At 37.9% G+C, this 13,959-nt stretch overlaps 2 protein-coding genes across 2 annotated transcripts in view; both read right to left on the bottom strand.

The window, feature by feature from the left end:
- Positions 1-13,959, bottom strand: part of PPFIBP1 (PPFIA binding protein 1) — a 542,301-nt gene that overhangs the window by 272,652 nt on the left and 255,690 nt on the right. The gene's annotated exons all lie outside the window — the stretch shown is intronic.
- ARNTL2 (aryl hydrocarbon receptor nuclear translocator like 2) overlaps positions 1,168-13,959 on the bottom strand; it is an 88,607-nt gene continuing 75,815 nt past the window's right edge. The window contains exons 15-17 of the mRNA XM_003265634.4: positions 6,086-6,164; positions 3,833-3,941; positions 1,168-1,659 (exon numbers count right to left, since the gene is read on the bottom strand). Coding sequence (XP_003265682.1) covers positions 1,523-1,659; positions 3,833-3,941; positions 6,086-6,164 — 325 coding nt within the window. The 3' untranslated portion in view covers positions 1,168-1,522. The remainder of the gene's footprint in view (positions 1,660-3,832; positions 3,942-6,085; positions 6,165-13,959) is intronic.

The following is a 13,959-nucleotide window of genomic DNA, read 5'->3' on the forward strand; positions in this document are numbered from 1 at the left end:
TGGATTACTGTTAAAAATGCTCTCCAAATTTTAAATTATAACTAGAAAATCGGTTTTAAATTATTTCTCATTGCCTCCTAATTTTAAAAATGTACTTGTCATTTGTTTTATTACCTTTGGTTACAGGCAATAATAACTATAATTGCCTAATTACCTAGAAAGCTACAACGAGCTCCTGGGTCAGTTAGTTAATCATTTAACCTGTGAGACCAATGTTTTCCCAAATGTGTATAAAGAAACTGGTTTATATACATTAAATATTTAAAATTCTATGAGTTTAATGTGTGACTTTACACAAGACATTTAATCTGCCCGGGCCTACTTTTTTCCTTTAGGACGAATCTATCCCTAAGTACGTTTTCAATGTCAAAAACCTAATCTATCTATAATAGAGATCTTTAGTGATTATATTAAATTTTTTTTTTTTCTTTTTTTTGAGATGAAGTCTCACTCTGTTGCCCAGACTGGAGTGCAGTGGTGCGATCTCGGCTCACTGCAACCTCTGCCTCCCAGGTTCAAGCAATCCTCTCGCCTCAGCCTCCCAAGTAGTTGGGATTACAGGTGTGTGCCATTAGGTCATGAGGCCTTTGTGCTCATGAATGGACTGTCATTATTGTGGGAGTTGGTTAGTTACCTCAAGAGTGAGTGCCCGGGTAATTTTTTTTGTATTTTTAGTAGAGAGGGGGTTTCACCATATTGGCCAGGCTGGTCTTGAACTCCTGACCTCAAGTGATCTCCCTGCCGCGGCCTCCCAAAGTACTGGGATTACAGGCGTGAGCCACCACGTCTGGCCTATTAAGAGTAAATCTTATATGCAAAGGTTAATCCCCAAGATCTAGGGCCCAAGATCCTTCCTTTTCTGTAAGGAAAGCTGAAACTCTTTTGACTTTCTGAGTTTCAAGTAAGAAATCATCTCACTTAAAATTCATCTTAAAGTGCTCAACTGAGCATAAGTATCCCAGCTCTGTGCTTGCCTGTCTCCAAAGATCAAATACAGTATTCAATGTGATTATGACTATAAATTGCACTGTCCCTTTAAATGTTCAAGTACTCACTGTTTTCTTAAAGTGTGTAAGCCCTATCCTCGATTAAGGAAATTTGCAAGGAATGGAAAATGTTCCAAATTATACAAACCTACGATTATAAATGAATCTTAGACACAAAGGAAAATATCAATATATTACATTACCTCAACTAAAAAAAACTGCATCAAAAATAAAACAAAGCCAAAACAATATGTAGGTAGTATTCTTGGTTAGAAATATTTTAGCAAAAATATGGCAACTAGTGGATTATAAGCCATTTCACTGAATAAAGGAGTCTATAATAAACTCGGTTCTCTTGGGAGGAAAACATATTTCCCCACATCCCTGTGACAGGAAGATGCAAATCTATAAAAATTGGTAGAACATTAATAAAAGATACAAACAATATCAATACAGTACTTAAGAATAGTTGAGACAGTTTTTCGTAAATGAAATGCTTTAAAATGTTTCTCATTTTTGGAGTTAAAAATCAAAGGCTAGAGGGTCCACTGGATGTCACTGAAGTCCCCAGGGTCTCCCAGGCCCCCCTCTGCTTCTAAGTAATTCATAAATGCAGCCATGGCTGTGTCATCATTGTCACATAGGGCATCAAAATCCAACTGTGCACCATCACCTATGAATTAAAATACAGGCCTGTGTAAGTAAAGGTGATCAATAAAGTCATACATTTCACACATTTTGAGGTTAAAGAATGATTGTGATAAAAATTGGCAAAGCAAGGCTAGAAAACCATAAAATGCATTTTTGAAGGCAAAGTATATATCTTAAGCTGCAGATGGCTGATATATTTTTAAATGGGTTACCTAGTTTTATAACAATCTTCTGTCAGATAAATTGCACCTAATTCATCTGCTACAGAGAAGTAAGCTAGTCTATGAGTTTTCTAATAGGAAATTACACTGCTAAAGGGTACAGACTCTCAGAGAGCTGGAAGGAAGCTAGGGGATTTAGTGTATGTGTGTGTGTGTGTGTGTGTGTGTGTGTGTATAAACCCTGGAAGGAGAAAATTTAATCTGCTTGTGAAAAAACCCTATCTGTTTAATACTGAAATGAGAAGCCTGAGACAAAAGCATCTTCTAAAGATTTGGAATTTTCTTATAAAAGAGAGATAAATCAGATTTTTATTGAAAAAGGAAGTAAGTAGGAACCATGGAGATGATAATTAATTTAGAGATAAAAGGTTCTAGAAATTGAGGGTTAAAATGCAGATAAAGACTAACCAAAGGTTTGTATATATGTCTCAAAGTACAGTGGAACTTCAGATAATAAATATATGACTCTATGTGTGTTTAAAGTGGATATCCAAATTCCTTCAAGTCCTTTGCTTCTCTTTAGTGTATGCTTTAGCAGAGCAATGTCAGTCATGGAGGATATGAAACTATATACAATAGTTTGAATTTGTCCACTAAAATTCATGTGTTGGAAACTTAATCCCCAATGCAATGGTGTTGAGAAGTGAGGCCTGATACAAGGTGATTAGGTCATGAGGCCTTTGTGCTCATGAATGGACTGTCATTATCATGGGAGTTGGTTAGTTATCTCAAGAGTGAGTCTGTGATAAAAGTGAGTTTTCCCACATCTTGCTTTCTTGCTCTTACCCTCTCTTGCCCTTCTGCCTTCCACTATGTGAAGATGAAGCATGAAGGTCCTCATAAGGTGCCTGCACTATACTCTTGGACTTCCCAGTCCCCAGAACTGTGAGCCAAATAATTTCTGTTTATTACAAATTACTCCATCTGTGGTATTCTGTTATGGCAGCATAAAACAGACTAAAATACCACGTCACTCAATTTACTTGATCTGGACTTTGCATAAACATTGTTGAAATGAATGATTACATCTTAAACTTTTTTGACTTCTATCCTTTATGAATTCTTGGTAATTCTTGAGAATGGACCTTTTTTTCCTAGATAGAAATACCTTGGTTTTAATTAAATTGTGTATTTGCCAATACTCATAGCTGATTCCATTGATAACTGAATTCTTAATGACAGAACCATTAAGTAACATCCTTTTTGTTTTTTTAGATGGAGTCTTGCTCTGCTGCCCACGCTGGAGTGCAGCAGCACGACATTGGCTCACTGCAACCTCCACTTCCCAGGTTCAAGCGATTTTCCTGTCTCAGCCTCCCGAATAGCTGGGATTATAGGTGCCTGCCACTACGCCCAGCTAATTTTTTGTATTTTCAGTAGAGATGGGGTTTCACCATGTTGGCAAGGCTGGTCTCGAACTCCTGACCTCATGATTCGCCTGCCTCGGCCTCCCAAAGTGCTGGGATTACAGGCATGAGCCATCATGCCCAGCCAATGGTAGCATCCATTTTAAGATTGAGTACTATTGTTATTTAGAATTTCGAACGAAATTACTTATTTTTTTGAGACAAGGTCTCACTCTGTCACCCAGGCTGGAGTGCAGTGGTACAATTACAGCTCACTGAAGCCTTGAACTCCTGGGCTCAAGCAATCCTCCTGCCTTAGCCTCCTAAGTACCTAGGACTATAGATATGAGCCATCATGCCTAGCTAATTAAAACAATTTTTTTTTTTCATAGGGATGGGTTATTGCTATGTGTGCCAGGCTGGTTTGAACTTCTAGCCTCAAGCAATCCTCCTGCCTTGGCCTCCCAAAGTGCTGGGATTACAGGTGTGAGCCAATGTGCCCAACTGAAAAAAACCTTAGTTTTAAAACTATCTGCTTCTCTACAAATTTCCTGTGCCTGAAAACATAGTGATTAAGAGGGGGGTTTTGATAAATGAAAATGGTCAGCAGTTCCCAAAGAAAACTTACTGAGGAGTGGCTCATGGCTGTGGACAGCAACAGTACTCCGGTTTTGCCTGGTAGCCTCTAGCTCCCCCATTTCAGAAGGACTTGGTGGAAACAACTCCTTATTTGACATCTGAAAAGACAGCCAGAGTAACAAACAGTGAGGTTCCTACTAGAATAAGGACACTCCATTTATTTATTTATTTTTACTTTTTATTTTTTATTTTTTTGAGATGGAGGCTCGCTGTGTTGCCCAGGCTGCAATGCAGTGGCATGATCTCGGTTCATGGCAACCTCCACCTCCTGGGTTCAAGCGATTCTCCTGCCTCAGCCTCCCAAGTAGCTGGGATTACAGGCGTGTGCCACCACACCCAGCTAATTTTTTGTATTTTTAGTAGAGATGGGGTTTCACCGTGTTAGCCAGGATGGTCTCGATCTCCTGACCTCATGATCTGCCCGCCTCGGCCTCCCAAAGTGCTGGGATTACAGATGTGAGCCACCGCGCCCAGCCAAGATAAATACTTTTTAGCAGTTATCAGACATGGGCCTGCCACCCGTGCTACAACTGCCATCATCAATATGGAAGCTTGCTTTTCCCGAGTACCATTTGCCAAGCTCTCCACCTGCATCATCTCATCTCATTTCTCAGATACCGTGAGGCAGCTATATTACACATCATAAATCTGAGGCCTAAAGAGGATATCTTGCCCAAGGTGTTGAAGCCATGATTCTAACTCAAGTCTACCTGACTCCAAAGCCTGCATTCTGAAGAGCCATAACTGAAGGTGCATATGTAAGGAAAAGTTTTGGATGAAGAAGAAAAAGTTCATGACCACAAATGCTTGGGGTCAAAGTTTATTTCTGTTTTTATAAAATGATGGCAAAACTATACCTCATATAAAACTACTATGGGAAATACTGCTTTGGAGTGGGAAACATTAAACCAAATGCTGTTACTGAAAAGTTCTTATACTGTTATATAGTTACAAGCCAAACAATCTAATAATCCATGTAGCTCATAAAACAGGAAATCATTTGCCTATATTGTCTCAAGTTGACACACTTTATCTATAGAATGCTTACATAACGTACACTACTTAGACATTTTTACTACCACATAAATCTGTTTCTCGCATACTGCCTTGTGCAAAATGGATACCTAAAAAACACGTGCTAACTGTATGAAAAAAATGAATAAATAATAAAGCAGAAGACGTGATATTTGCGTAAAAAGACATGACATTTATATTTTCTTTTTTTGCTTTTAGATAGTTGCAGTCTGCCGCTCAGGCTAGTGCAGTGGTGTGATCATAGCTCACTTCAGCCTCAAACTTCTGGGCTCAAGTGATCCTCCTGCCTCAGCCTCCTGCAGTAGCTGGGATTACAGGCATGTGCCACCATGCCTGGCTAGTATTTTAAAAAATCTTTTTTAGAAAGGAGGTCTCACTATATTGCCCAGGCCAGTCTTGAACTCCTGGCCTCAAGTGATCTTTCCATCTCAGCCTCCTGAGTAGCTGGGATTATAGGCACAAGCCACCATGCCTGGCTCTGATATTTGTATTTTCAAGTTTCTGTTCGTCCCTGGTCAGATAAAATTTCTCTTTTCTCCTGTAGTCTTATACTGCTTGATTTACATACCTGCTTTAGAGCTTTTTGTTGTCTGTGCTAAATTAGAATTATATTGTATTTTAGTCTTCCAGATAGCACTAGGTTTAGTAATTTTTGTATATACAATAATGCATTTCAAATAGCTAGTATTTGTTCAATTGAATTAAGTAGTATGTGGTGTTTATCTTGTGGCTTATATCATTTAAACTTTTTTTTTCGAACCTCAAGGAGTAGATTTAATCTACTAAATTGGAACCTATTACAATAACGATAATAAGAGCTACCATATATTTAGCACTTACTGTGTGCTAGGCACTGTTCTAAGAGTTTTTGTTTATGTATTTAAGCTCTTAATTATGACAATCCTTGAGGAGATCAGTGATATTATTATTCCTACTTTATGAATGAGAAAATTGAGGCACAGAGAGTTTAAGTAAAAGCCTGAGGTTATGTCCCAGTAAGTGTCATAACTTGGATCAGATACTACGCTTCCAGCAACTTCATTCTTAACTACTATTCCACAAAGCCACTTAAAAATCACTGAGTGATCAAAATGGGTTCATGTTTTTTTTGACAGAATGGCTTCTTTTCTTAAAAGAGATAATCAACAAGGGGCAAATTTTATTTTTCATTTATTTCATGAATATTATCATTTACAAGTATACTTACACTCCTGCAGTTTACAGTATGAGTATCTTTCATTAAATCTGTTGGATTCGAATCATCAAGGTATGAAGAAGACTGTAACCTTTAAAAAGTGATACATAAAACATTTTTAATTTTTACATATTTTAGAAGGAAATTTTCTCCTTTAAATACATAATAATCTACTGATAAAAACACAGTGAGGAACTTGAAACTGAGTATCATAGCAGGTTTCACAATTAGACTGACTTACTAAGTGCCAGGCTTATTTTTGACTACGGAATGCTGAAAAACACTCCACGGTAAATAGAAAAACAAAGCTCTGAGGTAAAAGCTCTTGAGTAAATTGTATCATCTGTCAATACAGCACGTGTTAATAGAATAACACAGCACAGTTTAAAACAGGTGCTCATGTCAAAAATCAGCTCCTACTCAAGATACTAAATGGCAGAACCAAGAGTAAGGAAGGATTTACTAACATTCTGGAACCTTTTTAAAGTGGAAAATGTGCCATATTTTTACTATAATAGGTCATCCTCAGGTAAAAATCAATGAAACACATACACAGAGAACAAAATGGCATAAACACAACTTTATGTCTTTATGTGTTCCCAAGAAGGCAGTTGACATTGAGGTGTACAATACGATGGTTTACTGTACATATACATAGTAAAATGATTGCTGCAGTTAAATAAATTTACATATTCATCACCTCCCACAGCTACCTGTGTGTATGTGTATGTTGACAGCACCTAAAACCTACTCTCCTAGCAAATCCTCAGTATGTAACATTATTAACTCTAGTTAGTTCTCATGCTGCACATTCGATCTGTAGACTTACTCATTCTACCTAATGGCAAATTTGTACCTTTTGATTTACTTCTCCCCATTTCCATGCCCTCCCTGCCTCTGGTGAACACCTATCTACTCTATTTTTATTTAGTCAGCTTTTTTTTCCTAAGATTCTGCACGTAAGAGAGATGATGCAGTATGTTTCATTCTGTGGCTTATTTCACTTAGCATAATGTACTGCGAGTTCATTCATATCGTCACTAGTTATAATTTGAGACTTCTCTCTTTTTTTTCTTAGTCTAGCTAAAGGTTTATCAATTTTATCTTTTCAAAAACCCAACTCAGTTTCATCAGTCATTTCTATTGTTTTTCTAATCTTGATTCAATCTGTTGCTGCTCTGATAATTTCCTTCCTTCCGTTGACTTTGGACTTAGTTTGTACCGTTTCTAGCTCCTGGAGGTGTAAAGCTAGGGTTTTTTTCTTAACACAGGTATTTATTGCTATAAACGTCCCTCTTAGAACTGCTTTTTACTGCATTCCACACGTTTTGATAGGTTGTGTTTCCATTTTCATTTTCCTCAAGATTTTTAAATTTCCCCTTTGATTTCTTCTTTGACCCACTGGTTGTTGAGGTATGTGTTGTTTAAATTGCACATATTTGTGACTCTTCTGATTTTCCTCTTGTTGCTGACTTCTAGTTTCATACCACTGTGGCCAGAAAAGATACTTGATAGGATTTCCATGTTCTTAAATTTTTTAAGACTTGTTTTGTGACCTAATATATGACCTATCCTGGAGAATGCTCCATGTGCACTTGAAAAGAACGTGTATTCTGCTGCCAGCGGATGGAGTGTTCATGTCTTTAGTCAAGTCCACTGTTTCCATATTGATGTTGTTTGAATGGTCTATCCATTGTTGAAACTGAGGTTTTGAGGTCCCCTACTAATATTGTATTGCTGTGTATTTGTCCCTTCAATTTGGTTATTTGCTTTATACATTTAGGTGTTCAAGTGTTACGGTGCATATATATTTTCAATTGTTATATCCTCTTGAATTGACCCCTTTATCATTATATAATGATCTTCTTTGTCCCATGACAGTTTTGCAGGGGAGTTTTTTTGCGTGTTTTTCAAGACAGCGTCTTGCTGTTGCCCATGCTGGAGTGCAGTGGTCATTCACAGGTATGGTAATAGTGCACTACAGCCTTGAACTCCTGGGCTCAAGTGATCCTCCTGTCATCCTTCCAAATGGCTAGTACTACTGGTGTGCGCCACCATGCCCAGCTCAGTTTTTGACTTAACATCTGTTCTGTCTAACATAAGTATGGTCACCCCTGTTCTCTCTTGGTTATCATTTGGATGGAATATCTTTTTCCATCCCTTCGCTTTTGGCCTATGTGTGTCCTTAAAACTAAACTGAGTCACTGGTTGGCAGCACACAGTTGGATCTTGCTTTTTAAATCCATTCAGCCACTCTGTCTTTGACTGAATAATTTAATCCATTTATATGGAATTACTGATAGTAAAGTACCTACTAGGCTATATTGTTCCTTGTTCTCTGTTTTGTAGTTCCTTTATTCCATTCTTCCTCTCTTACTGTCTTCCTTTGTGATTTGATGATTTTTTTGTAGTGGTATGCTTTGATTCCTTTTTCTTTTTCTTGGAAAAAGAACTTATTTGTAGTTATTAGGAAGCCTACATAAAATACCTTGTCATTATAACAGGACATTTTAAGCTGATAATTTAACTTCAGCTGCACATAAAAACTCTACACTTTATTTCTCTCCACATTTTATGTTACTGATGTCACAACTGATATCTTTTACATATCATGTATTCATTAACAAATTATTGTAGCTATCATTATTTTTAATACTTTTGTCTTTTAACTTTTCTATTAGAATTCAAAGTGACTTATGTACTACCATTACGGTATCAGAGTATTTTGAATCTGACTATATTCTTATCTTTACAGAAAGTTTTATATTTTCATTTGTTAATTGGCACCCTTTCAGTTTAATGTGAAGAATTCCCTTTAGCATTCTTGTAAGGCAGATCTCATGGTGATTAACTCCCACAGCTTTTTTCTGTCTGGAAAAGTCCTTATCTACCTTACATTTCTGAAGGACAGCCTTACCACATGTAGTATTCTTGCTTGGCTTTTTTTTTTTTTCTTGCAGCACTTTGAATATATCATCCTATTCTCTCCCTGCCTGCAAGGTTTCTGCTGAGGAAGCTGCTGAAAGCTTATGTGGGTTCTTTTGCATGTGACAGTTGCTTTTTCTCTTCATGCTTTCAAAACCCCCTCCTTCTTTGACTTTTGAGAATTTGATTATAATGTGTCTTGGTGAAGATCTCTTTATATTTAATCTATTTGGGGTTCTTTGGGCTTCATGAATCTGGAACTCCTGGGCTCAATGAACATTCCCTTCTCTGAATTTGGGGATTTTCCATTTTGTGTGTGTGTGTGAGTGTGTGTGTGTTCTGTTTTTAATAAGCTCTTTGCCTATGACTTTCTCTATCCTTCTGGGACACCCACATGTGTACATTGGTTTTCTTGAAAGTGTCCCATAAGTCCTGTGGGCTTTCTTCACTCTGGAAATCTATTGTGCCATCTTGCTGGCATCTGATATCACCCCTGTTCATGTTTTAAAATCACTACCTGCTCACTTAGCCTGATGAAAACTACCTCTCCCCTCATCTCTTTACAATCAGATTAATCTTCTGTATCTTGGCTTCCTTCATATTAGTTCCCTGGGCAGAAATCTGTTATTTAAGTCCCTCTACTACTTGACTTTACCTTAGTTAAGAACCCCCACTGCTCACCAACTCAATTCCTCTCTCAACTGAGTCTTTGTTTTCTGAAGCCACTATGATTTCTTCTACCTACTTTCATACATTACCTAAGGTGCCTCCTTACTTTATGCTGAGCATTTAATAGTACCCAGCTGTCAATGTTTAGCTCCATTTCCACTTCTCTTAAAACGTCCTTGCGGCATATATGGTCAAATAATTTCACTAAGGGTGCCAAGAACACTCAATGGGAAAAGGATGGTCTTTCTAACAAATGCTATCAGAAAACTGGTTATCCACACGCAAAAGAATGAAGCTGGACTCTTACCTTACACCATATACACAAACTAACTTAAAGGAGATCAAAGACTAAACATAGGACCTTAAGACCTAAGACTATAAAACTCTTAGTAGGAAATAGTAGAACAGCCTCATGACATTGGATTTGGCAACCATTTCTTGGTATGACACCAAAAGCACAGTCAACAAATGAAAATAAATAAATAAATTGGGGTATATAAAAATTAAAACTTTTGTACATCAAAAGCCTGATCAACAGAGTAAAAAGGCAACCCAAAGACTGAGAGAAAATATTGGCCAATCACATATCTGCTAAGTGGTTAATATCCAGAATATGTGAAGAACTCCCAACTCAACAACAGCAACAAAACAAACAACTTAAATCGTGGGCAAAGGACTTGAATGCACACTTCTCCAAAGAAAATATACAAATGGCCAATAAGCACAAGAAAAGGCAGTTGATGTCACTAATCAGTAGGAAAATGATAATGATTAGCTCACTGCAGACTTGAACTCCTGGGCTCAAGTGATCCTCCCACCTCAGCCTCCCAAGTATCTGGGACTACTGCAGTGCCCCACTATGCGTGGCTAATCTCTCTTTTTTTGAGATGGGGTCTCGATATGTTGCCCAGGCTGGTCTTGAACTCCTAGCCTCAAATGATCCTCTACTTTGGCCTCCCAAAGTGCTGGGGATTACAAGCATGAGCTACTGCACCTGGCCGTTTATTGTGTTATTATTTTTTTAAAATGTAATAAGCCAGGTAGCCAGGTGTGGTGGTGTGCACCTGTAGTCCCAGCTGCCTGGGAGGCTGAGGCAGGAGGATTGCTTGAGCATGGGTTGTCCAGGCTGCAATGAGCCATGATCGCACCACTGCACTCCAGCCTGGGGGATAGAGAAAGACCCTGCCTCAAAAGAAAATTTAAAAAAACATAATAAATATTCTGTATAATATAATGTTTAATATATAGAGATACATAAAATTAAATACATAAAGTTTAATATAAAGCATAATTTTACTCTTTATACAAGAAAATTCTTTATACATTAAGATAGTTTGTCTATTTTACTGTATGAAATCCACACATTTTCCACAGTTTATAATTTCTCTTTTAACATTGCTATAATGATACAGTTATGTGTAAGGTTTTAATTTTTATACAATAAATTTACCAAATATTTTTCTTTATAAAATCTGGATTTTGTGATGTTTAGAAAGAACTTTTCAAGTTGAGAATATAAAAATTCGGCCGGGTGCGGTGGTCCAGCACTTTGGGAGGCTGAGGTGGGTGGATCACAAGGTCAGGAGATCGAGACCATCCTGGTTAACACAGTGAAACCCCGTCTCTACTAAAAATACAAAAAAGATTTAGCTGGGCGTAGTGGTGGGCACCTGTAGTCCCCGCTACTTGGGAGGCTGAGGCAGGAGAATGGCGTGAACCCAGGAGGCGGAGCTTGCAGTGAGCCGAGATTGCGCCACTGCACTCCAGCCTGGGTGACAGAGCGAGACTCCGTCTCAAAAAAAAAAAAAAAAGAAAGAGAATATACAAATTCATACATGTGTTCTGGAAAAGCTTTAGTTTTATTTTATTTTATTTTTTTAATTGTTATTATTTTTTATTATACTTTTAAGTTTTAGGGTACATGTGCACAACATGCAGGTTTCTTACATATGTATACATGTGCCATGTTGGTGTGCTGCACCCATTAACTCTTCACTTAACATTAGGTATATCTCCTAATGCTATCCCTCCCCCCTTCCCCCACCCCACAACAGGCCCCACTGTGTGATGTTCCCCTTCCTGTGTCCATGTGTTCTCATTGTTCAATTCCCACCTATGAGTGAGAACATGCAGTGTTTGGTTTTTTGTCCTTGTGATAGTTTGCTGAGAATGATGGTTTCCAGCTTCATCCATGTCCCTACGAAGGACATGACCTCATCATTTTTTATGGCTGCATAGTATTCCATGGTGTACATGTGCCACATTTTCTTAATCCAGTCTATCATCGTTGGACATTTGGGTTGGTTCCAAGTCTCTGCTATTGTGAATAGTGCCACAATAAACATACGTGTGCATGTGTCGTTACAGCAGCATGTTTTATAATCCTTTGGGTTTTTACCTAGTAATGGGATGGCTGGGTCAAATGGTATTTCTAGTTCTAGATCCCTCAGGAATTGCCACACTGACTTCCACAATGGTTGAACTAGTTTACAGTCCCACCAACAGTGTAAAAGTGTTCCTATTTCTCCACATCCTCTCCAGCACCTGTTATTTCCTGACTTTTGAATGATGGCCATTCTAACTGGTGTGAGATGGTATCTCATTGTGGTTTTGATTTGCATTTCTCTGATGGCCAGTGATGATGAGCATTTTTTCATGTGTCTGTTGGCTGCATAAATGTCTTCTTTTAAGAAGTGTCTGTTCATATCCTTTGCCCACTTTTTGATGGGGTTGTTTGTTTTTTTCTTGTAAATTTGTTTGAGTTCATTGTAGATTCTGGATATTAGTCCTTTGTCAGATGAGTAGGTTGCAAAAATTTTCTCCCATTTTGTAGGTTGCCTGTTCACTCTGATGGTGGTTTCTTTTGCTGTGCAGAAGCTCTTTAGTTTAATTAGATCCCATTTGTCAATTTTGGCTTTTGTTGCCATTGTTTTTGCTGTTTTAGACATGAAGTCCTTGCCCATGCCTATGTCCTGAATGGTAATGCCTAGGTTTTCTTCTAGGGTTTTTATGGTTTTAGGTCTAACATTTAAGTCTTTAATCCATCTTGAATTAATTTTTGTATAAGGTGTAAGGAAGGGATCCAGTTTCAGCTTTCTACATATGGCTAGCCAGTTTTCCCAGCACCATTTATTAAATAGGGAATCCTTTCCCCATTGCTTGTTTTTGTCAGGTCTGTCAAAGATCAGATAGTTGTAGATATGCGGCATCATTTCTGAGGGCTCTGTTCTGTTCCATTGATCTATATCTCTGTTTTGGTACCAGTACCATGCTGTTTTGGTTACTGTAGCCTTGTAGTATAGTTTGAAGTCAGGTAGTGTGATGCCTCCAGCTTTGTTCTTTTGGCTTAGGATTGACTTGACAATGTGGGCTCTTTTTTGGTTCCATATGAACTTTCAAGTAGTTTTTTCCAATTCTGTGAAGAAAGTCATTGGTAGCTTGATGGGGATGGCATTGAATCTATAAATTACCTTGGGCAGTATGGCCATTTTCATGATATTGATTCTTCCAACCCATGAGCATGGAATGTACTTCCATTTGTTTGTATCCTCTTTTATTTCATTGAGCAGTGGTTTGTAGTTCTCCTTGAAGAGGTCCTTCACATCCCTTGTAAGTTGGATTCCTAGTTATTTTATTCTCTTTGAAGCAATTGTGAACGGGAGTTCACTCATGATTTGGCTCTCTGTTTGTCTGTGATTGGTGTATAACAATGTTTGTGATTTTTGTACATTGATTTTGTATCCTGAGACTTTGCTGAAGTTGCTTATCAGCTTAAGGAGATTTTGGGCTGAGACGATGGGGTTTTCTAGATATACAATCATGTCATCTGCAAACAGGGACAATTTGACTTCCTCTTTTCCTAATTGAATACCCTTTATTTCCTTCTCCTGCCTGATTTCTCTGGCCAGAACTTCCAACTCTATGTTGAATAGGAGTGGTGAGAGAGCCTGTCTTGTGCCAGTCTTCAAAGAGAATGCTTCCAGTTTTTGCCCATTCAATATGATATTGGCTGTGGGTTTGTCATAGATAGCTTTTATTATTTTGAGATACATCCCATCAATACCTAACTCATTGAGAGTTTTTAGCATGAAGCGTTGTTGAATTTTGTCAAAGGCTTTTCTGCATCTATTGAGATAATCATGTGGTTTTTGTCTTTGGTTCTGTTTATATGCTGGATTACATTTATTGATTTGCATATGTTGAACCAGCCTTGCATCCCAGGGATGAAGCCCACTTGATCATGGTGGATAAGCTTTTTGATGTGCTGCTGGATTCGGTTTGCCAGTATTTTA

This window comes from Nomascus leucogenys, chromosome 23 (genome assembly GCF_006542625.1).
Source record: "Nomascus leucogenys isolate Asia chromosome 23, Asia_NLE_v1, whole genome shotgun sequence".
NCBI lineage: Eukaryota > Metazoa > Chordata > Mammalia > Primates > Hylobatidae > Nomascus > Nomascus leucogenys.